The 27641-nt window shown below is 36.6% G+C and overlaps 2 protein-coding genes across 4 annotated transcripts in view; both read left to right on the top strand.

Moving 5' to 3' along the window:
* Positions 1–27641, top strand: part of LOC106662791 (insulin receptor-like) — a 65585-nt gene that overhangs the window by 15572 nt on the left and 22372 nt on the right. For 2 of the 3 annotated variants that reach the window (XM_014387124.1, XM_024230404.1), the window contains exons 2-3: positions 24475–24630; positions 24719–24983. In XM_014387124.1, coding sequence (XP_014242610.1) covers positions 24475–24630; positions 24719–24983 — 421 coding nt within the window. Of the gene's footprint in view, positions 1–20408; positions 20428–24474; positions 24631–24718; positions 24984–27641 lie in introns of those variants that run through there. The other variant, XM_014387125.2, reaches the window with a different exon arrangement.
* LOC106662792 (hypodermin-B-like) lies at positions 490–1515 on the top strand. Its single transcript, XM_014387126.2, has one exon. The coding sequence runs from the start codon at positions 539–541 to the stop codon at positions 1478–1480; it is 942 nt and encodes a 313-aa protein (XP_014242612.1). The 5' UTR covers positions 490–538; the 3' UTR covers positions 1481–1515.

The raw sequence follows: 27641 nt of genomic DNA on the forward strand, positions 1-27641 counted from the left end.
GAGATCCTACACGCCTTTTCAACACAGTTGATATTTTCCCGATCGTTGTATACAAAACTATGCATTTAGCTTGACAGGAGACGTTTATCTACAAAGCTATTTTCCTGTCACTAATACACATTGTTATAAATTTAACCCTCTTTACACATTGACCAACCTGTGTTATGATTAACCTTTTTTTGTAGTTGATTTTTACAACTGCTATTTTTAAACTCAACAAGCAAATGAGATAAATGCCCCAATGAAAGTCAACCATTTTACACGTGACAAGTCATCCAGCAGTGACCCTCTCTCACATTGAATCAATCAATATCTCAAGATAATTTCTCTGCCCTAGCTGCTTCAAAGGACCTTGAATGGGATTTCCAGCAATGTTGGTACAAGAAAAACGAATAACGATCGATGTGCTATGTGTTGTTAGCCAATATGTTTTAAAGAGTCTGTTGAACGCTTGTTTTAGTCATCAATAGATGACTGATGTAAATTAAATTCTCATATGATTTTATATTAATTTCAGAAACATTCAATTTAGAAAACCATGATTTATTCAGGAAAAGGTTTATGTATTATTATCGTCTTGTTCGAAATTTCCTTGTATCCGTACGTCCGAAGCGCTTTGCCGAAGGTAGTTGGAGGGATACCGGCCAAGGAGGATGAGTTCCCGTACGTCGTCAGCCTTCAGTACACATTGCCCAGGAAACATTTCTGCGGTGGGATCATCCTGGACGTTTCTCACGTCCTCACGGCCTGCCATTGCTGCGGGATGTTCCGAGGCCAAAGATTCGACACCATACCTCCCAGGAAAGTCGTTGTAGTCGGCGGGGACGTGCACCTCCGCAAAGGGCAGATGAGGCCGGTCCTAAGGCTCACCATCCACAAAAAATGCGGCGAGTTGGCCATAGGATGGACGTACGATTACTGTCTGGTGACCCTCGCTCAACGGTTCCTTTACGGCACGGCCCTTAAGTCGATCCCTCTCGTTTCGCCAGATATAGAGCAGCAGAAAGAAATAATATACAATTTCGCCGATAAGACGGACTGCTGGGCTGTGGGCTGGGGCCAGCAGACGTTCAACAGTAGTGACGATTACGAGAACACTTCCGACGTGCTGATCAAACTGGGCGTAGTTGTGCTCCCGTGGAAAGAATGCGAGACTCGGCTCTGCTTCGTGCCAAAAACGCGCTGCGTCCTAAACCTCCGTGAGCGCGCTCAGATCTGCGCAGTCGGCAAAACTGGCGACGTCTGCAAAGGGGATTCCGGTGGGCCCATCGTCTGCAACGGCTTCGTTTACGGCATCGTCAGCTGGGGACCCGCCTGCGGCGAACTCCCTTTCCCTTCGGTCTTCTCCGTTGTTTCCGAGGGACTGCAATGGCCGCACGATGCCTGGTTGACCGTCCTAACCAACGCGAACTGGGTCCCCGGCTATTCCTTAAGCAACATCCTGCTCCCTCTTTCTATTGTTTATTTTCAATTGTATTAAAAAATAAATCATATGCGTAACCACAACTGGTTTTACAATATTATTAACTAACCAGCCTGCACTGCTGTGTAAATATTTGCAAATAGTTCACAAAGAAAGTATTTTGGACAAAATTTTGGATAGATTTTCATTTCCTACCTAGAAAAACTTGTAGAATAACCGATATTTTTGGAAGGTAATCACTATGTCAAAGACAATTTGAGAAAAACCCATACGAAACTATAATAATATTATAAAAATGTCGCAATGTTATTAATATTTCAATGAGAGATATTTCAGTTTGGGCATTTCCGAACATAGATCTGTCTATACTCGCAGTTTTTTCTTATCAGTTGTATGTATGTACTTATGTATAGAATAACATCATTTCTAAGATAATCACGTTTTGGAACAAACCCGATAAGAAACTAGAATAATTTTAAAAAATGGAACAATCAGTTGTGTTTTTGGTATTTCAACTTAGATATCTCTTAGCTTGGACATTTCCGTACAAAAAAGTCTGCCTATATTTGACAAGTTTTGCTAATGAGTGTGGCATTTTTATGGATTAACCGCTGTTTTTCGAAAATAATCACTGTGACTAAGCATTTTGGAATAAACCCCATAAGGAACTAGAATAATTTAAAAAAGGGAACAATAAGTTATTTGTTTGATATTTTAACTAAGAGATCTTTTAGCTTGGACTTTTCCGAACAAATAGGACTGCCTTGCGACAAGTTTGCGAACAGTGAATTTTTAAGGACTAACTGCTGTTTTTCTATGATAATCACTATGACAAAGACATTTTGGGATAAACCCCGTAAGAAAATAGAATAATTGAGCCAAAATTGTTACAATAAGTTATGTTTTTGATATTTCGACTAAGAAAGCTTTTAGTTTGGACCTTTCCGATCATTTTGGTCTGCCTATCTGCTGCCCCTAATGTTGAGAAAATCTATGATTTTATATCTTTTAAGGAGAAACCAAGCACTATAAGTGTATCGTGGGGTTTTCTTTGTATAAAAAATAGGACATCCAATCCTTTTAGTACATTTTGTAAAATTAACGCTGCTTTCACGTCAAAAATATAAAAATATGGAATTTCTATTCACCAATGCTTGATAACCCTGCTATTAAACTTGTTTCTCACGAGTTATTCTGGATGACAATATCTAATTTCTATTATGTTATGTTATAATGTGTTAATATCAGTTACAATATATTATATCTGTTCTAGTAATAAAGCCATTACTCGTTTTAGATTAGTTTTTAGATTTTAGATAAGTTTGGTCTTCCAACCTACACTCTTTTGGCCTATCAGTCGTGCTTTGGGCATTGTGCCATATTTACCGATGGGTTTGTGTTATTTTCTTAGCAAAGTATCCTTTTATACGTTAGTCAAACGTCTGTCGGGCTTTTTGACGGTTCAAGTCTGTTTATTGCAATAGTCGGCCTTCTTTTCTTTGTAAGCTTTGTAATGTTTGGAATTGAATTAATTTTGAGCTGTTTTCGTTTTGGGTTGTGTATGATCGGAATTGACGAACTACGTTCTTTACTCTCAGGACTCAAGAGGAAATCTCACAATTTACTTTCTTTTTGATTATGCTCGCATAAAGTGCTGAAAGGGTGACTTGATTGTAGTTTTAATCAAGGGGTATGTGGATCGAATCCTTAGAAGCCGAAGCACTGGAGTAAATAATTGAAAGGCAATATTTTCCTTAGATATTGATGTATTAAATTGTCGTTGCTCCGTTGGCGTCGCGGAGTGTTTTTCAGGTTCAATGAAGATAACTGACCCGCTGAAAGATGGGCAACCGAACCGGTTCGGCTCATTTTTATGCATACTCCCTCAATTCCGAATTCCAAGCTGCCTGCTCCGGGACCTATAATTCCGCCCATTATCTTTGACGTTGTCTATCTCAAAAGCTACGAGAAAACGTTTAATGTCGTGCATAAGGTTGTGAGCGAATTAGAGCAAATTGTTACCATTAGGAATAATTTCGATCGTGGATATTTGTTAATTTATGACACCCTGGAAGGGATTTTGGGAGTTCTGACAACGCTAACGTTTGGCCTTTTTTGACCTATTTGTTTTCACCAATTTGGGTATTACATTCCGGGAAACTTGCAAAACGAGGTTCCAGGCTTATGACTGTCTTTGCTTTTTTTTAAACCCCTTTTCAAGTTGATCATTTGCTTTTTCCTAGATTTCAGGTATTTATCTGAGTGGAATGTGCTGAACCCACAAAGAAAGTATGCTTGATAAAATGAATATATGTATTAGCTTTATGATAAAAAAGCTCTTATACTACAGGGGATCAAACCTTTTTTTCATGTTTCGTAGACATAGAAAAGCCATTTGCGCTGACATGGCCAGGCGGCCCCAAATTAATTGATCGGGTTTCCTCCGTTTAAGTATAAAAAAAACAGTGAGCAAATCAAAACGTAAATTAAAATGTTCATAAAATAAATAAATTTTGAAAAAGGAATTATCCAAATCTGTAGCCTTTACAAATACTTTTGATCCCTAGAGGATTTCGTCGACCAAGCTTCTAATGAAATCAATTATATTAGGTTATGATGATCATGCAAATGAAAAAAAAGAAGCTTTTCTCGTGCTTACTTAAGTAATCAAGTAGATTAATTCCCCTTACTTAATCACAAGGATTACTTAACTGGTTAATTGAGTTAAAAACTTTTATTGATTGAGAAGCTAAGCTGAAAGGGGGGGATTTTTTATGCAGATTAACCTTTACAGGCCGATCAAATTTTTAAAAAAATCAAAGTTTCATCTCATCTGATGATAATTCGTTATAACATATCGGTTGTGATTATAAACGTTCACTTTAATAAAATTAAAACGTAGTTTTTCACTTTAATAAAATTTATCAACAAGCCGAATTATTGAAGAAATCGTTTATTATAATTGATATCTTGTAATTGTAGAATAGTTTGTACTAGTAATTCTGCCAATATTGGAATTATATATATTGGAAATATCCACGATCGAAATTATTCCTAATTCACTAGTTTTCGTGGTCCGCTTGACCAATTAATATCTTTAAATTAATTAAGGTTTTTAGTTGAGATAATTGGTCAAGCGGACCACGAAAGCTAGTGAATTGAAGAAGTTAAATGAAGTATACTTCACTAAAGCTCTCGGTGGCCATTTCATTTGTCGCCAAGAATCAAATAGATTACACGACGCAAAAAGGAGGGAAATTTCAATAGGTGCGGTTGAGATAGGAAGTTAGTGTCCGGGTGGATCGAAGTCACGTTAGCTCAGGTGGTAGAGTAGCGGCGTATCTAGCCGAAGGTCGTGGGTTCGAATCCCGCTCGTGACATTGACTTTTATAATCTCAACTAAAAACCTTAATTAATTGAATAATATTAATTGGTCAAGCGGACCACGAAAACTAGTGAATTGAATAAGGCTATTTTTAATTTTTATAAATTAAAGAAAATTTAAACTAAATATTTTCCATCACAATCTATACATCTTTGCCAACTTGTAATAAAAATACTTTTATTCTGCAGGTACAAAAAATTTTCTATTAACTCTCACAATAATAAAGTCTTGGGGCGTCGGAGGCCGCAACGTTTAGGCGTTGACACGGCGCTCATCACTGTGAGGTCCTGGGTTCGAACCCGACATACGTTGCGTACGGCCGTACAAAAAATAATAATAATAATGAATAAATAAATAAATAATAAAATCTAGAAGGCGTTTTCGGCTTTACCGCGATCTCTTTATCGCTCAACAAGTGATCAAAATACCTAAAAACGTGGAAGTCTGTAAGCGAGAGGTCAGATGATTACGGAGGATGGGGTAAGGTTTCATATCCTAAGTTCTTAAGTTTCCGCAGTGCGACGTCTGGCCTCCTGGCGTTATCGTGAAGAGGAATTGACCCCTTACTGGACAAAGACGTTGCAGTTTCCCGTGCATTTTGTCAATTGCTTGGCTGTGATAGTTTCACCATAATTAGAAAACTATAGTGAACAACTCCAGTACACCACCAAACATACACTATAACCTTTTTGAGTGCAGATTTGGTTTCGGGAAGTGTTTTGGCGATTTATCCCTGTCCTACACTGACACGCCTGTTATCGTACAGAATCCACTTCTCATTGTTCTTCCGATCGAGAAATGAATCATTTTGGTGGCCCAACGCGTCAATTTCTTTGGGGTTCGATTAGTTCTTGTGGTACCCAATTGTAGAGCTTCTTTACTTTACCAATTTGCTCCAAATGGCGAACAATTGTTGAGTGGTCAACACTAAGCTCTTCCAAATTTGCCGTTGTCTTACGAGAATTTTCTTCAATCAACGTTTTGGGTCGTCGTCGTCCACAAGAAGGCCTACCGGCTGCACTGTGCATTCGCTAATGCTTCCCTCCCTCTAAACTGTATCGACGATGCTCGGCCTGGGCCATATTTCGTCCAAATATGAATAGATTTGACGAAAATCTAGTTGATACATATTTAATTTCGCAGGTCCTATGTCTTATAAAGTGCAATATTAACTAAAATGTTTTGTACAAGTATTTATTATAATACGTAAATTAGATTTGCGGATTTAGCTTTATTTACACGACAAGCACCTGAGAAAATAAAACGAAATTTTCAAAACCTGCATTAATTTTGCACCAACCCAACAGCTTCCGTTACATGGCTCAACTCCCGAATGTGTAGCGTTGGTCCACGGTGGTCTAAGCGGTTTACGGCCGCCGAAGTCTCGGTCGAAGTGAAGTAGTGGTCGAACGTTAAGTCGACTAAAGACGATTGTTTTATTGCCCTTACCGCACTACAGAACCGTCATTTAACGGCTTCCCTGGTAGGTAGTCAATTCCAAACGGTCCGTAATGTAAGGGTGAGTCTAAATCAGTCATCAGAAGTTGGTGTATTCATTTCTCTTTTCCTTAAGACACTGCATGTTTAATTATCGTATGCGATTTGTCACTACAATTTATGTCTGATTTATTGATAATGACAACTCGTTAGCAATATTTTAGTTTAGCAAGATGAAAATAGTTGTAGAATTGCTTCGGACAATAGGTTCGTATATGAATTCAAGATCGAACCAGCACTTGTTTGCCGACTAGGGTCGAATATCGGGGTGGGATCGTTGAACCCCTTCCGCCCTTAATGTCATAGCGCAATTCCCTTTAAGTCACTACCCCCTTCAACATAAATACTACGTGCTTAATCGATTTCTTTTAATTTATATCTCATTTAAATGTTTATTGATGTAAATTTTATAATTTTCATACGATGAACATTCATTCGATCGGACAAGGAAAGATTCCTTGATCAATAACTTGGCTCGATGTTTACACTGATTGTATAACTAATTTCTACGAGTGTTATGCAATATTGACAATGGTGGACATGCCAATTTGGTTTTTGTTCCTGTTTGAAATGTGCAATTGTTCAATCTCTCTGTATTGTTGCTATCTGTTATAAAACGATTTAAGTTTGTAAATGTTAACAATTGTTCGAGCATCATTCTAAAGTAATTTCCAGGAGACGGAATAATATTCCATTCCTAAATTATCGTTTTATACCTTGCTTGGTTAAGTATTATTTATTTTTATTTCAATAAAAAAACTAATTAAACAAACAAAAAACAGAAACATGAAAGTGATTTTTAATTGTGATAAGTCGCATTTTTTCTGTATTGAAACTGCATGGGCTCTTGCGATTAAATTTTCTCGCAAATAGAGTTATTACAAATTTCATAAAGCGTAAACAATTTTTCCCCTGGAAGCCGTTTGTTTTCTTTTATAATTAATCATAAATTGATTCATGGAGATGAGAGAAAACACGACAATTTTTAGAAAAAGCAATTATGCCCGTTTATTTTAAATTAAGGTCAGAATTGTAATTTGCATATCCCAGCTCGGAGGGAAATATTCGATTTGGTGTACTTGTTGGATATGGAAGTGATTTGACGTCATTATTAAACGTATTTTTCTTTATTAAAACAGTACAGGATTTTGCGATTAAATTTTCTCGTAAATAGAGCTATAACAAATTACATAAAGCGTAAACAATTTTTTCTCTAGAAGCCGCTATTTTTTACTTTTATAAAATGATTGACGTTATTATTAAACGTATTTTTTCTTTATTAAAACAATGTAGGATTTTGCGATTAAATTTTCTCGTAAATAGAGCTATAACAAATTACATAAAGGGTAAACAATTTTTTCTCAAGAAGCCACTATTTTTTACTTTTTATAAAATGATTCATTAGTACAGGAGATGAGAGAAAACAATAGTTTTTAGAAAAAGCAATTAAGCCCGTTTATTTTAAATTAAGGTCAGAATTGTGATTTGCATATCCCAGCTCGGAGGGAAATATTCGATTTGGTGTACTTGTTGGATATGGAAGTGATTTGACGTCATTATTAAACGTATTTTTTCTTTATTAAAACAGTATAGGATTTCGCGATTAAATTTTCTCGTAAATAGAGCTATAACAAATTACATAATGAATAAACAATTTTTTTCTCAAGAAGCCGCTATTTTTTACTTTTATAAAATGATTGACGTTATTATTATACGTATTTTTTTTAAATTAAAACAATATAGGATTTTGCGATTAAATTTTCTTGTAAATAGAGCTATAACAAATTACATAAAGGGTAAACAATTTTTTCTCAAGAAGCCGCTATTTTTTACTTGTATAAAATGATTCATTAGTACAGGAGATGAGAGAAAACAATAGTTTTTAGAAAAAGCAATTAAGCCCGTTTATTTTAAATTAGGGTCTGAATTATAACTTGCTTCTCCTGGGTCGGAATTTTGATTTGATGATCGCAGTTTGGAATGAACCTTTACCGCCATATATATCACATCCACGCCATCATCGAATCACGTCTAGACCGATAAAACTGATTTGACACGACCGGACCGGAGAATAAAACTTCGGTTACCACCTCGGATCTTGAATAACAAAGGGCCGCGCATCCGTAAATTGTACCTCAAAGGGGCACGATACCGATCCATTTCTCAGAAGATTACTTCCGTCCGATGTAATCTGAATGATAACATTGTTGGACTGCGACGGCGAGGAAAGCCTAATGAACTGTTATTAACCACTTGTAAGGACGGACATTGCTCAAAGTGGATTATGTGCTATTGTCGAGGGGCGTCTGCTCGTCGACAACACGCCCTACTAACCAACATCTGTCGAATTAATGAATAAAAATTCTTCAAGGCAAAGCTTCGTATTTCGGGTTATACGAAGCGACCAACTATATTGAACCGTTTGAAGACAATTTCTATGCTGACAGAGCAAGTCAAAATTGCACTGCAGGATGTTTTCAATCAACGGAAAAGCATTTGCTGGATTAGTTTAATGAAATAACCGGAAATATGACAGGAAGTGATCAATAAAACCTGACATGCCATGAAGTAATTATTGATTGTTTTCTCAAACATATAGAAAAAAACCGTACACGGGCTGTTTAATTTTTTGTAGCAACACAAATGAGTAATATAATTTTTATTTAATTCATTGTTATCAGTAGAGATTAAATATACATTGAGCAAAAGTAGATAATTACACACACATGTGACAGACCTGTCAGGAGGCAGTGGGTAGAACCTGGGAGTACTGGAATTCTCTTTTATTTAATTGTAAATAGGATAGGGTTAAAATAGGAGGTAACAAGTTCATCGTCGTTTCACGAGGATTATCGGGACGTTGAGGAAAGAGTTTGGGCTAGTTGGATAGATAGCCTTGAGTGGAAATTGGGGCAGCTTCTTCTGATCTGATCCTTCACAGGATTGTTAGATATTTATGAATCATTTGATTGGTGAGGTAGAATCGAGGGTTGAGGATACGGCGGAGAACTTTGAATTCAATGGATATTGAAAGATTTGGCCGAGCCCCACAGTTCCACTCCGGAAGTCCGAATCGGTCTGATGAATGTTTTGTAAGCTGATTATTTGGAGGTCGTGAAATGCGGTCTGGTGTGGCGTAGATTTTAGAAAAACATTTTCTTTATTGTGCCAACGTTTCGATCTTTATTGAGATCATCTTCAGGGCTCCGTGAGAGACTCTCAACACGACAGATAAGAATGACACATCTGAAGATGATCTCAATATAGATCGAAACGTTGGCACGATAAAGAAAATGTTTTTCCAAAACCTACGTCACACCAGACCGCATCTCAACACCTCCAAATAATCATCAAGTAATGGTCACTAAACATCACACGTTTTGTAAGCTGTTAGTTTGTTATGTATGCTCAGTGTTGATTTCGGCCAAAGTAGGGGTCTGAGTACTCCATGTCTTTTGTTAAGCTCTTGTCATTTCAATCTTGTATGCGGTTTCCATGTAGGTCTGCTAGCCCAAGGTAGCGGACTTGATTTGATGGAGATATACCCTGTTATTTACGTGCACTGCTCTGAAGTTTGTGCGTGAACGTTACTTGCTGGCTGTTTGCTTGTTTAACCTGATCCGCTACATAGTGCACCAGTCAGTAATGAGGTTCAGATGTTGTTGAATTGCTTCTGTGGCTAGGTTAGGATCGGAGTGAGTAGGTAGGATTGCGGTGTCGTCAAATTAGGATGTGTTGGGATGTGTAGGTAGGTTATCTACAGTAGATGGAGTAGAGGATCAGACTTAGGATACTTCCTTGTGGAAACGCCTACTTTGACTGACGTGATGGTTAAAAAATGAAGTGACATTATCGGCCATCGATCCGAAAGGAATGACTTCAGGATGAGATGGTCAGTGTGAAGAAGGATACTTCTAAACTTTAACACTCAGTCGAACGCTTCCGCATCGTCCAGAAATACGGTTCAGAAATATACAGAAATATATAAAGTAAAATCTTTGTTTGCTAACCAATTTTTTAATGCTCATCACTATCAGCTGATTGTTATTAATGAAATATTGATACAAAAAAATATGAATAATTGACATCATACGCAATAGAAAAGAAAGAGCAGAGGAACTAAGGTCAAAAACATTGATAGTGAAAAGCGAACATGGTTGCACAGTAGCCCAAATTTAATAATTCAATTAGTGGGCAAAAATAAACGAGAAACATAAAAACATGGGTATTTTACATCGTCAGCAGCCAGAAATGAAACGATCGCACATTATATCGATGACATCTATGGAGAATAAGCAAACAACGAGGGCAGTTAGTAAAAAATAGAATGTCAAACTGGCAATGAGGCAAACAAAAGTTAGAAAAAATCCATGTTTCACTTAAATAATGGCTAGAAACGAAATGGGAAAGTAAATAACACATTATGAGTATTGACGTCGGAGGATGACTGAAAATGAGTTGAAACCTCCAATTCAGTCTTGTAAAATGTAAAAATTGTAAACGTATTGTACCAAGAAAGCTATTTATAAAATAAAAATCCAATTGGCGTTTGAAATCGCCGTTATTAAGGTTTCTTACAACATGCAATTGCAACTTATCAATTATAAATTTTCTGGTACTAAACTGACTGTTTGAAGTGTCGTCTGTCGAATTATTGTTCGACTAAGTTAAAAGGTAGGCAGGTTTTGACCGCCCACGCGTCACACATTTAGAATTTACATCCTGAAGCCAAGTGCAAGAGATCCAATCTCGTCGATGACTCACCATTCGTGTAGACGTAGCGGGCGAATGCCCTTGCCAAAAACCAATCTATATGGGGAAATATCTGTGGCGATTTGTAAAATATTTATGGGCCGGGGACGCAGACCAAGGTCGGCTGGGCGCAGTTTTGTCTGCAGCCGCCTTATCTAATAAAAAGTTCGCGGTATTTTTTGTATAACGAATCGTTTTATTGCCGACTTTGAATACCCGTTGAAATAAATGGATTAATGCGCCACGCGTCTTGTTGCAAGGACCTCTCATTGAGTCTTAAGCCAGGAACACACCCGATGCTACGCCATGCGACGCTACCCGACGCAAATCCAAACTCCCATTTTCCATAAGGTTGCATTACCCCCGTGCACATAAGGAATTGAAATTTAGTCTACACCATCGTTATGTCTTTTAACATGAGGAATTTTTCGACGCATCCCACCTGCTCATTCAATGTTACCCTTCTGTACGTTATAACTCAGCGAGAATGATCCACCTTCGGCGGTATCTCTTCATCGAGATCCTCCAAGAGGCAACCACCACGCCAAGCTGCGGGCATGGCAGTCCCCAAAGACTCGCAAGCTCACCTTTTCAGCAAACGCCTACTCCACCCAGGAGACCAATCACCACTTCTCGGTTCTCTCTCCGCCCCGTTTCTTCGAACAAGAATTAGGGGCACCTCGTAGTTGCTGAGAACGACACTAGACATACCCCTCTTCTACGGCCTGCTTCAATAGCATAGTCGTCCAAGAATGATCTACCCCTTTTCTGCGGCATCTCTACGACGAGATCCACCAAGAGGCGACCGCCCCTCCGAGCTGTAGGCACGGCCGTCCCAGGCTTCACAAGCTCACCTTTCCAGGATTCACCCGATTCACCCAGAAACAACCGCCCCAAACGTATTTGCTATAACTTTTCTCGATCGAACGAGCAGGCTGCGGTCCTCTTTTTGCTAAGTCTCCTAAGAGACCCACTTACGCCAGAAACACACTTACCCGATGCTACCCGACGCAAATCCAAACTCCGTTTTTCCATAAGTTGCATTAACCCCGTGCACGTCCCCGATGCTATGCCACGCTAACCTACCCGACGCTCTGCGATCCCCACTGACCAGATTTTCGTAGGGTCGCATCGAGTACAGTCGAAGACAAAAGAACCGGACACTCATATTTTTATTCAAACTACATGTATTATTGTCGTTATATTACAACATACTTATTTGAATATAAACAAAATTAACTGTGATTAAAAATTATTTCGTTTTTATTTAAACAATTAATTTTAATGGTTTGGTAGAAAAGTAATCAAAACACCGGAATACGATTTTTTGATATAATGAATTTAAGTAACAATTTATTGTACTCGCTTCGGCGGTACATATACTAAAATTGGAACAATTTATTACACGGTTTTGCTCATAAAATTTAACTAACTATTTATTTCATAGTTTTGCTCGTAAAATTACACCGTTTTGTAATGTCGGGTAGCATCAGAACAGGACACTCATATTTTTTGTAGTTTATTTCAAACTAAGTACATGTAATTTTGTCGTTATATTAATTACATGTTATTTTAATGTAAACCAAATTAAACGAGATAAAAAATGCATAAGTTTTTATAAACATTGTTTAATTATGATGGTTAGGAGTAGCTAATATAAAACAATTAAGTTTAACAAATAATTTATTAGATGGTTGTGCTCATAAAATTTAACTAACAATTCATTACAAGGTTTTGCTCAAAATAGTGCATTAAGAACAAAAGATGCGTTGCGATTATGATAGTTGTGGACTGTACGCGACGTGTGCTTGCGTCGGATAGATGTGCACACTCGACCAAAACGTGGCAAGGCGTCGGGTTGCATCGGGTAAGTGTGTTTCTGGCTTTAATGAGAATTGTAAAGGTCTCAACGTGTGGCCGAGCCTCTTCCACTTCCCTTTTTTTTCTTCTACCGACACGAAACCACGAGCATTTCCCTTTTCAACGCGTGCAATAAACAATTTCCAGCCATAATCACTATAATTGGTTTATTGAATACAAAATGAACAAGCATGATTGATTTGACCATTGTGCTAAAAATATCGATGGACCATTAGGATTAGAAAGTTTACCAAACAATTTTAAAAATTAAAGTTTTTTTCGTGTTATAACAAAATCGCCTGGCCTAGCTTTGTCCTAACAATCATCAGATTCAAAAAGAGAAATACCCATCAAAGCATAAACTAGCCTGCCAGACCAAAACAGCGAAAAAATGATCCAAAACGACCTAACGCAATAACATCATAACAGCTGAGACAACCACACAGACAACAAAATCACAGCGGTTATATAGATGGACTAAAAACAGTACCACTAAATATAAAAACTGCACTAAAGATAATAAACTAATTTGAAAAACTCTCGAGACAAAATATAGACAAGATACCCCCACTAGATCCACTAGACAAAAATGTAATGGCGACCTTGGAGAAAAACAAACCGGACAGAAGAAAGGTAAATTTCAAACAGGAGCTAAATATAATACAAAATACAGAGAGACAATGGATACAATGCAAGAACAATTAAACGAGTAAGCGAAAGACTTTCAATGAACACTAAATGAACTACCAATAAAACACAACGAAACATTAGAAACAGACACAAAATAGGTTTACCAATGAAAAACTTCACTAAAGATACAAAAACATTTGGAAAAACGTGGGACAAAATGTCAAGGCTAATCCACTAGATAGAAACACATATATACAATATGTGTGCAAGGAGAAAAACACACGGAATTAATAAAAGTAAATCGCATCACGATCTGAAAACAAAACATAATAGACAAATATGTGCTAAAACACGAGCACAATCATACTAGTAAAGAAAATAAATGTACAAGAACAAAACGATACCAGAAAAAAATAAAAACTACATAAACCATATTACCCATGAAACATTCGCATATGTAGGGAAAGAGGCGTACAAACGAATCAATTTAGTTAACAAACTAGGCATAAAAACTGCGCTAAAGGTAAACACAAATGAACAAACCCTCGAGGCAAAGTAACGATAAGATTAACCTACAAACTAACTAAAAGTGCACATATACAATAATATGCGAGTGAGGAAAAAAACATAATATATAGAAGAAAAGTAAGTGTAAAAACATCAAAACATCAGACAAAAATTGGTCAGATAACGGTTAAAACACAGGCACAACCAAAAGATTAAAAGAAAGACTTACAAAAACATAAGGCCACTTCAAAAACAAGCATTAACCCGACTTCATTCGCATTTATAGGTAAATAAGTGTACAAACTAATTTATTATGACCAATTTGGCATGTAGACTGCACTAAACACACAATTGAATAATCTTGAGAACAAAACTTACCGGCATGTCAAATACGGCATAATGTGTATGAAGAAAAATATACGTAGGACAGAAAGGAAAAAAAATAAAAGACAAATATATAGAACTTATAAGGTTTACATAGGGGGAATGGGGGAATGTCAAACTAGACAAATCTGAAACAACAAGCCCTCCACAATAAGTTATAACATATGTACCAAAAGGATGAAAAATTTAGATTGACCTTTTGACAATTTAGATATACTAAAACGCACAGCAATCAACCCGAAAAAACTTAAAAATACATAAATAAACACCAATTCACACACATTGTTTACACCAGTACAAGTTAATAAAAAAGACGAAGAAAACACACTCTCAATCCGTCAAAGACGTCGAAAATCTAAAAGGGACCTTCGCAAAAGAATAATGGTTATAAACAAAATACGTCTGACTGACCAAAACCGTGATCTACCAAACTACATTTTTATTATTTATATTAACTTAATTAATGCACTTTTGCTTTGATGAGTTTTCTTGAAAGTCGTGTCAGGTCGTGAAGAGCTGAAAACATTGAAACTCAAATAGATAAATCGTTGATTCCAGATGGACGCAGAACCGACAGAGACATACGGCGTTTAACTAAAAATACGTCAGACCAACAGGAATTAAAAAAAAAGACAGAGACAAAGAACATAAAAGGTTAATGTTCAAACTACGCAACTCTCATAAACAAACCCTCAACAAAACAGGCCAGCTTACAATTACTACATTAATAAAAACAAGAACATAATTGGAAATCTTGGAATATACAAGTACAACGAATTCGACAAGATAAAGATGGAAAACCCCAAAAATATTTCTCACAACCATTCTTGCCCAAGACCTTCACCAGTCTTTTCATAGTTAGATTTTTTATCATTTGATTACATTTTTTCCCTTCGTAGGTAACAAAAAAGATAATTAAGAAGCATTTGGGTTTTTAGTTGGTTGAAAAAGTCACGAAGGGAAGAAATTAATATTCTGAATGACATTGAATTATAAAGTTATGTATAAATTAGCCAGGGAATAAGGATGAATATATCCAAATTTAAAACTTATTTTATATCAAGAAGGTAAGAAGGTCATTTTGCCAAAGGAGTTGCTCCGAAGGGGATACAATCCACAAAAAGATTTAAACAACCTGTTGATCGTAAAGTTCAAGTTAAAAAGTGGCAATTCGCATCAACTCGGTGTTTTATTTCTTCAGCCATTGGAATAAAACAGTTTTTATTGAATCACATCTCTGAAGGCTTATGATAAAGGCCGGCGGGGACTGACGGGGCGATAAACAATTCTCAAGCGGCACACCTCCTGCGTAAACAATTTTTCTTCAGCGGAGGAAAACCCCTCAGTAAAAAATATTATTCACATAATAAAATATTAACATTTTTTTTAATTGTAACGATCACGACCTAATTTATAGAGATTGACTAATATTACATTCCGAAAGCTTGGCAAGATAAAAACGAACTTTGCATTGTTTGATGACCTGGATATTTTCTTCTTCTATTTTATATGCAAAAGGTGTAATTATTATACGTAATGAAAATTGTAATTTTTCCTTCTGAAATCTGCAGGCTGACCTGGAAATCGTTCGACGATTGTTTTGATCTGCCTATCGCTATTTTGGTCTTTCAGACATGTTTTGGCTATCACCATATTCAGTGTTTCTGCGTGATTTTTCTGAAGTCGAGTATGTTTTATAAGGTCGTGATGGGTGCGTACCTTGAGATTGGGGAGGGGGGTTGGAATTGGAGAGATGCTTAACACATTCGTTACGACGCAGTAGACTCTTCCCCGTTATGGACGTCGGTGTTCGGAATCGGTAGGTAAAACTCGATCCAAATTCAAAAGAAATAATTTTAACATTAATGGGAAGAATGAGGTTGTTTTGGCCTGCACAATTTGTATATGTCCGGTTAAATTTTTGATAGATGGAGACGCGGATATCGGGTTCGGCATTTAGCCAGCTTCGTTATTTAGCTTTGGTGGCTGTATAAATATAATATCTAGATTCTCATATTTACGTTGTGGCCGATGGAAGAACACGTTTTGATTTTTCAACGAGTAGTTGAAATTTTTGTTTCCTTGACGAAGCCAAAAATTAAGAGGGTTAAGTATCCGACTCGAAAGTAGATTTCAAGGTGGAGACAGAAGTAATGTCAACAAACATTAGTATTCATTCACTTGAAGATAATCTGGTTGGCATTGTCGAAACTGAAAAAGGTTTGCCGACCCATTTATCTCGAGCTGTTGGGAAGTAGTGTTCAAAGGATGTTGAAAAACGACGAGCCTTTAGGAAAAGTTTAATTAAGGGTCATTTATGACCTTAAATATTTTACAAAACTTCTCTACTCAACTTCTTCAATTCTCTAGTTTTCGTGGTCCGCTTGACCAATTAATATCTTTCAATTAATTAAAGTTTTTAGTTGAGGTAAAAAAGTCAGTGTCACGAGCGGGGTCCGAACCCACTATCTTCGGCTAGATACGCCGCTGCTCTACCACTTGAGCTATCGTGACCTCGATCCACTCGGACACTAACCTCCCATCTCAACACCACCTTTTGAATTTTCCCTCCGTTTTGCCATTTTTCAAATGTCGTTTAATCTATTTGATTCTCGGCGACAAATGAAATGGCCACCGAGAGCTTTAGTGAAGTATACTTCATTTTAACTTATTCAATTCACTAGTTTTCGTGGTTCGCTTAACCAATTAATATCTTTCAATTAACTAAGGTTTTTTGGTGTGTCAAGTGGTAGATCAGCGGCGTATCTAGCCGAAGATCGTGGGTTCGAATCCCGCTCGTTACACTGACTTTTTTATCTCAACTAAAAACCTTAATTGATTGAAAGATTTTACATAACTGTAAAAAGTCCTCATTAATGGAGTTTCTTTATAAATGAGTTCCGAAAAGAACGTGAAACCTTGTAAACCACACCAGAGGGCACATAGAGCCACTTAAACCATTACCTTTCTTTACATTCCGGGGACTACCAACTACAAAGCCCAGCTCTCATAACCCTCCCGTTACCCCTTCTACATCTGCCTACGAAAGATGCATCCCTTTCGCCGTCTCAGGGAAGAACAGTAGCCAAAGCTGGATCAGAACTACATATCCAAGCAGAAATACACAGCTCCTTTCGTCGGGTTAATCAAGGATTTGATCGGTTTAGACTTTGTTTCCTTGGTTACTGTTTTTCATTGGGTCACCTTGCGATGCCTCTTCCTGTAGCCAAAGGTCATAGCAATATCGGGAGAGGTTATATAAGTATGGCCCGTACTTCACCGTTTCTCAATCACTGGGCTTGCCCCATAATGGACGTAGAGAGGAAGTGAGCAGATATCCATCGCAGTCGTCGCATGCTTGGGAGGTTAATACCTTGTTCGAACCGTTGAAACGGGTTTGACAAGACCAACACAGCGAAAATAGATAGACTAAATTATAATTATTTAACCATCATTTACATATTCTCGCTCAGTTGGTCTATAAGTCGCGTTTCGGCATTCGCTATCTTCGGTGTTGAGTTTGAAGAACCTGTACAAAGGACATACAAGATACAACACGGTTAAATGCAAACATGAACGAAGAGGGCGAAACACACCAAACTAAATAGACCAAAATGATCAGTAACGACCGCAGACCATACGGAGAACTATCACAATGTGACGAAAAGTTCGGTTTGTTGTGCATCGTCGGGCTCTTTTGCCCAATAAGGCGCCAATTGAATTGTTGATTATGATACATAATTTAGTAAAATATCTCTTGGCCATTTATTAAAATATACCTTGTAAAGGCTTTTGATTTTGTTGAGTCAAATTTTTAAAGGGATCCCGCCGTCGGCTGGGCTTTCTCAAATGGATTGCGGGTTCCGTGTGAGCCTTCGGGGAAAGGCTAATTCCCAGGTCGAATTCCCTCGGGTTGTCGTCCGTGATCTTCGTCTACTCAATCCATTTTATTTTTTGTTGTCTCGATTTATACGGACCGGCACATTTTTCGCATACGGCCGCAATTAGGGATTTGCGTGCCAATTAGACAGGTGAAAAAGGGAGAAAATTCAAATCGCTCGAACACCTGCGTGTCCAGTCATAAATTATGCCGATGAAAGTAAAGAAAACGAAAAAATTAAAAATTCTGGCGACGATAGAATCTGCTCGAAAGGGCCAACACTACTTTTGATTACTCGGTAAACCAGAAAATAAAAAGTATTTATCTAATCATTCTTTCAATGTAAATAAAACCTCAATAAACACGTTATATATAATTCGAAATGATACAATTATATTCCGAGGAATTGGGACTTACGGTGTAGGTAACCTCATTATTGACCAATCGATAATCACGGTACTTATTTCATTACAATTGCGCCATTTCAAATCAAGCATAATATAATTTCGGAGATAAATAAGACTAAATTTCAGCTTAGACTTATACATGTATATTCTAGTATAAATATACAACACTATGAAAATAAAGTAGGTCAATAATATAAAAATAGTTTAACAGAACACAAAGCACGTACTAAACATACGTACTAATTTGAGATAATATTTTAAGTAGTGCAGTTTTCTTTTCATTTCTGTTTCCTCTTGAAGTTTCATTTTACGGTACTTGTTTTACCATAATTAAAAAATAAATAAAATAGATATATGAATAAAATGTGTGAAAGTCTTTATGGTTAATTCCATATAAAAATGTTTTATATTTTCACATAATGTAAATTTTTATTATACAAGTTTTTCTTAATAAAAACCTCTCTCTCTCTCTCGCTCTCTTCTTTCTCTCTTTCACTCTCTCTCTCTTCTCTCTCTCTCTCTCTCTCGCTCTCTTCTTTCTCTCGCTCTCTCTTCTCTCTCTCTCTCTCTCTCTCTCTCTCTCTCTCTCTCTCTCTTTCTCTCTCAGTATGCTTTTTTAAAAGATTTATATTGAATTTACTATGTAAAAAGGAATTTTTAATCCTTTTTGAAAAAGATAGTTCCTACTCACAGTAAGTTGTTTTGCTACCATCCGGATTTCGAGCCCTTTAGCTCATCATCAGGTTGTAGAAGTCCTTCAACACAGTTAGGAGTAGGAACTATCTTTTTTAAAAAGGATTGAACACCACACTCACTCCATCATTTGTCATTTCTACCAAGGAATGTTTTTTTAAAAATCTTAGTACCCCCTCTATTCCAAAGAAGGATAGAGGGTGTCAACCAGTAAATTTCTACTAATAACCTATTGTCGAAAAATATGAATACCAATCAAGTTATCATAATATAGTTTTTTAATTAATTTTTAATTAGTAATTTTACATTTTGGTGATATACGTAGTGAAGCGGGGGACAGATACCCAGAAATAAATTTTTAAATAAAATTAATTTTTTTGGAGAATCGTTTTTGGTGGAATTTCTGTAAGGGATAAGGCTAAAGATGGTTACAATGTAAGCGAAAAGTTTCCCAAATAAAATAAAGTTTAAATCAGTTGAGACCAAAGGCTTCAACCTTTGATAAAACTCATAATATTGCCGTATACAATTTCTGAAATTACCCTTATGAAAATTTAAAAAAAATGTTAGGATTTACTTTTTAAACAAACATTGTTTGAAAAAACAGCAACTTTAAAAAAAAAGAGCTATAATAAAACAAATATTTGCGATTTCATTGTTAAAAACAACGAGAACTATTGTTTCGTACTAATCAACAGGTAGGAATGCGATAAGATGATAAAATGTATGTTATTTTTGAGTATAGAAAAAAAAGGTTCGACGGTCTCTGCTTTATAATGGAGAAACAGCAGTAATGCTTATCAATCGCACGTCTGGCTTCATTTGATTTCGAGCCCGCTCGCCAAACTCCGTTTAACAGTTGTAACAAGAATATTTGTGAAGCCTCAACCTCAGTTTAAAAACGACGTGAAACAATTTCTGATATGGTTTTGGACTTTATTACGAATTATTCAAAATTTCACCAGAGAGTAATTTCACCGGTTCATTGATTGAAGTGTCTTTTTAAAAGGTAAAACGTCAAATTTACATTGTTGCATAACTCAGGGTATAAAAATTAAATGTATGCATTATGCAAATTATTCAACAACAAAATCTAGACATTGTACACATAGCCTCGGAAGTAAATTTATAATAGAAAACCTTGGACTTCGATGGTTCAAAAACCTTCAGGCGAACTGTTTTTATCCGTTTTTTCTCTTTATCAAACAAATTCATTTCTGTAGACTATAATAATGCCTGTCGTCCCTCATCTAAGTCAACGCAAGCACGGGCACATCAGAGATTTCGACTTATTTCAGTGGTTAGGCTGTGCGTATCTCCATGTAATGTCTTTTACATACATCATAGGTTAAACAGCTCCCTGTAACTCGAGTTCCTCCGAATTTTCTTGATCTTTGGTTGTCAGACTTCCTAATCTTCATTTATCTGTCTGTCCATCTGTGTTTCTTCCCATCGTCATTCGTCTGCCTATTTCTCCGCGCTGTTTGTCCTTTGTAAAGGAATTTTAGTTTCGGAATCGAAATTTTAGTTCAAATAAGTGTTATTTATTGTTTGATCATATCTGATTATCCTGGGCAGTGTATCGTATTTCAACTGGTTTTGTAGATCAAGCCGGCTTCTTCTGTGGTTAATGACTTTTTTTAAAGATCAACTTGTACTCGAAAGCGCCTGAATTTTCTTGATTTGTGTATGTATTCTTGTTTGTGTTATTTGTAAGGGACGCTTCGCTTCCATGTGCTTTTATGCGTTTTGTATGTTCCTTGCATGGTTATCGAGATGTGAGGTTGAACATCTAGCTTTAACTGTTGCCTTATCATCCTCCTTGATTGTCACTCCTGCTAATCGTTTGTCCGACCTGTTTCGGAATTTCGCAACGTTCATTCGTCTCTTTGCTTTTCTCCGGGTTGTATATTCTTGTACAGGTTCTGATGGCTATCGAAATGTTAAGTTGAACATCTAGCATTTACTGTCGCTTGATCATCTACAGTCTATTCTAACTAGATGCTAGTCTTGTTTGTCAGATGTGTTTCGGTATCTCCCGATCTTCATAAGTCAATGTGTTTCTCCATGCTGTATGTTCTTTGTACAGGTTCTGATGGTTTTTTAAAAGTTAGGATAAACATCTTCTTTATCTGTGACTTGATCACCTTCTATGATCCTTGTCTATGATTCCTGCTAGACTTGTCTGTCAGATGTGTTTCGGTAACTTCCGATCTTCATAAGTCAATGTGTTTCTCCATGTTGTATGTCCTTTGTACAACAGGTTCTGATGGTTTTTTAAAAGGTAGGTTAAACATCTTGCTTTATCTGTTGCTTGATCATCCTCTATCATCCCTGTCTATAATTCCTGCTAGTCTATCTTTCAGATATGTTTCGGTATTTCCCAGTGTTCATTCTCTATGTTGGTTGTACGTTTCTGATGTGGTCGAAATCTTATTTTGAACATCTTGCTTTATTTCTTGCTTGATTAACCGTCATCTTTATTTTTTATTTAAGGTGTGTAGTTTAATGTAGTTTGTTAATGAGCCTTGATCATCCTCGTCCGCCCATTTTCCCTGATTTTGTCTTTCAAACGCGTTTTATCATTTGCCATCTTCGGGGTTTCTTCTGTCCATTTCCTTGTTTGTGTTTTTTTAAAGATTCTAATTGTATGTAATATTTAAAAAGCACTACCTTGGTTTTTCCGGCCATATTTGCCTGCCTATCACGCTTCTTTTTTTATGTCTGAGTCGAGTTATAGGCATTTTATATTCAACGCCTTTTTTTCCTTTCAGTTGATCTGAAATAAACAAATAGTACCTTTGGCTCGCCTTACATTACCAGTATCGCCAAAGGATCTTGTTGAATGTGTTGTCGAAAAATCACATTGTGATTTTATCTTCATGTTCGAAGTATACAAAGTCACCCAAAGTCGGAAGAAATGTATCAGATAATAACTTTCCAAGTCAATACATTTTTAAGTTGATAAAAGGAAGATATTCAGGGAAGATTTTGTGTTGTAGTCTCGGAAGATTCTCTTTTCAAAATATGAAATCAAAAACATGACGAACTACTCTTCATCGGGATTATTTTACCACAAGGCATTTTCTCTTTGGGGACCATGTTAACGAGTTGTTTTGATCGTTAGAACTTATTAGAGGCGGGGGTGAGGAAAAGCCAAAGAGATATACTTCGTTTGTGACGCGGGGGAGCGAAATTAGAAGGGAACATTCTGTAAGCCGGATTTACTGTCTTTTTTAAAGCTCTTGAAGTCAGATTTTTCAAACTGGAGTGTTATAACGTGGGTAAACCTTTTGCTTAAGTGAAAAACAGTTGACAAACACGAAATAATTTGGAATGTACAGTGAAATTTTCTAGAAAAACCATATAATTATCGCAATAATTCTGTTTAAATATAACGTCAATCAATATTACAGCACTCGCGTGCTCCTCCATCTATCAAAATATACTAATGGAACTGAAAGCAGGATGCTTAATTAGAAATGCAGCTTGAAATGTCTTAGTAAATAGTGAAAAATGGAAAAAGGAGAGAAAACTCATAAGGTGGAGTTGATGTCCGAGTGGATCGAGGTCGCGATAGCTCAAGTGGTAGAGCAGCGGCGTATCTAGCCGAAGATCGCGGGTTCGAATCCCGCTCGTGCCATTAACTTTTTTTCATCTCAACTAAAAACCTTAATTAATTGTAATGTATTAATTGGTCAAGCGGACCACGAAATTAGTGAATTTAACGATTAAAATGAAGTACACTTCTCTAAAGCTCTCCGTGGCTATTTCATTTGTCGTCGAGAATCCAATCCGATTACACGACATTTGAAAAATGGCAAAAAGGAGGGAAAACTCATAAAGTGGGGTTGAGATAGGAAGTTGATGTCCGATTGGATCGAGGTCACGATAGCTCAAATGGTAGAGCAGCGGCGTATCTAGCCGAAGATCGTGGGTTCGAATCCCGCTCGTGCCATTAACTTTTTTTCATCTCAACTAAATACATTAACTTAATTAATTGTAATGTATTAATTGGTCAAGTGGACCACGGAATTAGTGAATTTAGTAAATAGTCTTGTGTCGTTTAATCACGATGAAACTACACCAAGTAGCATTTTATGACAAGGTTTTCAGGCAGAATTATTCGGGGGTGAAATCTTGAACTGATCCTTAACAACTTCTATCGTCCGTTTATCTGTGATCCTTTCAAGAGAATCGCTACATCACATTTTTGTATGTTTATTGTCTTCTTCCATCGCTTGAACCACTGCTCACGAGATGTGACATGGGTTTGCAGTTTTCTGGTTGAGATTACAGGATCGTTATGAGAACAAGGGATAGGGTATCATCCGCGTAAGTGGTGAAGATCGTTTCAGGAAGGGTAGGAATGTATGCTGTTTGGAGGGTGGTCCTAAGATACTTCCTTGTGGTAGGTCCCTTGCATCTGCGCGATAGCCCGCTGATAGAGAGGAACCACACACGACTTGAAAGTATTTGTAAGTTTGGTGGGATTTTAGGATCAGGTAGTAGGTAAGAAATAGGGCACTTAACATTCCATACCCGATTGATGGCTATTTTCAAATTGTAAAACTTAATAATGTAAATTGCGTTTTATTATTAACTAACTTGTTTGTTGTTTCAAAGAAAACTGGGTATATTACTTATAAATCAAAGCGACAATTTGAAGATGATTTTAAGAAATTTTTTGTGTAAAGGTTTTTGAGTTGTAAGTATATGGGATTTCAAAAAATCTATAGGGAGTTTTACTAACGTTTTAACTACGAAAATGTCGCGGTAGATTTTGGTGTAATGGATGAAACGACTTTTCCAATCTTGTAAAAACTCAAATATCAATTTTAATAATGATTGACAGTAATATTTAGCGAGATTTCAACTGATAACATTTAGCACATAAAAAGTAATACTCTCAATTGGTCACCTTCGACTCCTTTTGACTCTTGACCTCTGATAAGTACCGTCGTCGATCCATTCTCGGTCCGGCATCGTAACCGGAATCATTTCCTCTCTTGGTATTTTTTTCACTATTTGACTGTTATTACCATTTTAACTCCAGGTGATGTTACTTGCGTTCTGGAGAATATGGTGGCTGTTGACGATAGCTCTCTCTTCAACCGTAATGGGCCGCACCTGTCCCAGCATGGACATTCGGAACAATGTGACGAACTTCAACCTCTTGCGCGGTTGCTCCGTTATTGACGGGTTTCTGCACGTGAGTTTTCAATCCTTTACTCTTCATTCTTTCTATTTCCATTATTAAGAAACGTCTTTTTTTATATATATATATATATCTTTTCCAGATTGTCCTTATTGACAAATCGTCTCAGCAAGACTTTGAAAATGTGACGTTCCCGGACCTGCGTGAAGTGACAGAGTACGTCCTTTTCTACCAGGTCAATGGGCTCACTTCCCTCGGAGAAGTGTTCCCGAACTTGGCCGTTATTCGAGGGGAGAAGCTCTTCCTCGACTACAGTTTCATCGTATTTCAAATGCCCGATCTTAAAACTCTTAAGTTCAAATCTTTCATCATTCTCAGGGGTTCCGTCGTCATCGCCAATAACAAAAGTAAGCACTTTTCATACTGTATTTCAAGCGACTAAAGCGTAACTAGATTTAACGTGCTGAGATGTCTTGAGATTGTTGGGCGAAGTTGTTATTGACGTCGGGTGATCTAGTAATTCGGCAACTTAGCCGTCCGGGTTTTATCGGCTCCTCCTTTGGCATAGGTCAGCGTTAAAAGCGAACCTCCAAGTCCAAAGAAAATTGGAACTTGTAACGCCCGATTAATAAAATTTTTCTCTCAATTTCTTTCATTTTTTTTTACAATAACCGCTTGGCGATTCATTAAAAACTGAAAGAAAACTTATTCTGTTAATTTGCCTTATCAAGCGGATATCGCATCACATGTTAATATGGTTAGAACGGAAAATTGCACAAGAGTTTATGAGCCGTGGTCGACGAAGCTTTATACTTCTAATTATGTTTCTGATAGGCACATATGAAAAATGCCGGTGAACTGTAGAATAATTTTGTTATAATTGTGGAATATTTAACTTCTTATTTCTACGCCGTGCACAGAACGTAAATAGGCCGGCTCCTATATAATATATCTTTCAACAGTTGAGAATTCGCATTTCAACAACTTTTGTGTTTTAATTAAGCCTTTGTTAACAATTGCGTCTAAATAAACAAGGTTTTAGAAATATATTTCGGCTAAAATGTCCTATTTATCCTCATCGATCGTCGACATTGTCAATAGAAGTTTTATTCGGAAAATGAATGTAGGAGGCAATTTACTCCAGGGTCAGTTGCCGGTTTAGCGAAAAGAACCGCAGATATTTGTTCTTCTTCTTCTTCTCGGCTTTTAAATTCGTCTTCGTTGAACAACCGTTGTCTTTAAAAATCCGACGTTCTAGGACAAAACGATTACAATAACAAATCGGCCGTTTTGAATTACAAACACTTTGACCGATGACCTTCCAGTTGACGATTAATGCCTTTATCTGTCCAATTTCCATATGTAAAAAGTCCATTTTTAAACCACTTTCGAGTAAATTAACGTCCATCCTGAGGTTCCAGAGTTGTATTTTGAAGCAAAAGTTGTTTTGACTTTGAAACGTCCGATGACAGTATCACGTTCACAGATTACATCACACTTCCGATTATTTATGGTGGAATTCGGGCAGGGAGCATGCGCCTTTTCACGTTGAAAAGTACTATGCCCAAATAGAATATTATACATTTTGCGTTTTTGTATTACTAATAAATAATACGATGCTTTATCTAACAATAATTATGAATTTATATATTATAAACATAAAGTAACAAGCAATACACAAGCAGATACGTAAGAACTAACTAAAAGGAAAGGACGAAGCAATTAACAACGAAAATAATCAATCTGAAGATGACCAAATTAAATCTATCTGCTGAAATACACTACACAAATATGTTGTGACCGAATGGCGTAGCAAGTATATTTAAATATTTTTTTACCCAGAAATAAATTTGAGACGGATTCGTTTTCTGCACTTCCAAGTACCCCTGCAAACAAATTTGTGTAAAAAAGTTTTTCAAAAAAAATTTCACCTTTCAAATGCCTCCGAATTTTTTTCGAAAAGCACATAATAGGGCTTTAATTCAAGAAAGAACCACATCCCCTATCTTCTAGTCACACATGACAGAATGATAAGCTTCACCCTCCTTCTAACCCTTGGGGGTGAAATTTAGTTAGAATATATTCGCCCCTTTCAAATAGCCAACTCGGATCTCCCAAGTCAATTGGCAGTCGATTCGTGAATGAAAAGAACTTTTACGCGACCGATATTTATCAAGAAGTTTCAGCCAGCTTTGAACCTAAAAAAGGGTGCTTAAAACAAATCCGATTTATTTTTTCCCGAGGTTTTTTTGGCCTACTTTACGAGAAGCGTGTTTTGGTGTTCATACATTTTTATACATCTTATCTGATTTATTACAGCCTGTTTTCTTATTCTACTTAAAAAGGCGAATGCACTGACGTATAATAACCTTTTAATACATGTAGAACAAAGACAGAAAACTATATTGCATCAAAAATATTGTGGCAAAATGTCAATTTCCTGAAATTCCCCTGTAATTACGTCATTGACGTCACCATTCTTAACAAAGGTAAACACGATAGACCTCTTAAATGATGGTGGAGCTAGACTAACTGGATAAATAATTATTAAGTATTTTAATAAGAATAACTATTTCAAATATGTCGCGCATTTTTGTAAATTTCTGGTGATGTGAACATAACCGGGAGTTCGGTCATTTAAGTTAAAACTGCCAACATCAAGTCACCTCATACAAAAAGGGAATATAATATAATAGTGTAGCAAATTCACTAGTTCTGCATAGAAAATTGATGAATTATTGAAATAGGATTTTGTAAAATTGAAGGATATGTATTTCATATACTCGTATCCAGCGGAAAAAATCGGAGGATCTTTTTTTAACTTTTGTTTTCGCCCACATATGTATGTCGTCACATCCTGATTAACGTGTGACCCTTAAATCTTCTCAGGGATTGGCAATGTCTGGAAAAACCTTGGAGTCGTGACGACTTGATATTTTTATGTTCAACTCTAGCCTTAATAAATCATATTTCTCACGTCCTGTCAACGTAAATCAATGAATCAGGCATTTTATAAGATACCAAGTGATTTTGTTGAGAAAAATTGTAATCGGAAGTCAATGTAT

The sequence above is a fragment of the Cimex lectularius genome, unplaced genomic scaffold, assembly GCF_000648675.2.
Source record: "Cimex lectularius strain Harlan isolate CLEC.00 unplaced genomic scaffold, Clec_2.1 scaffold73, whole genome shotgun sequence".
NCBI lineage: Eukaryota > Metazoa > Arthropoda > Insecta > Hemiptera > Cimicidae > Cimex > Cimex lectularius.

Excerpts from the sequence above, each read along its gene's own strand:
- LOC106662792 (XM_014387126.2), top strand. The coding sequence starts at position 539 with ATGATTTATTCAGGAAAAGGTTTATGTATTATTATCGTCTTGTTCGAA.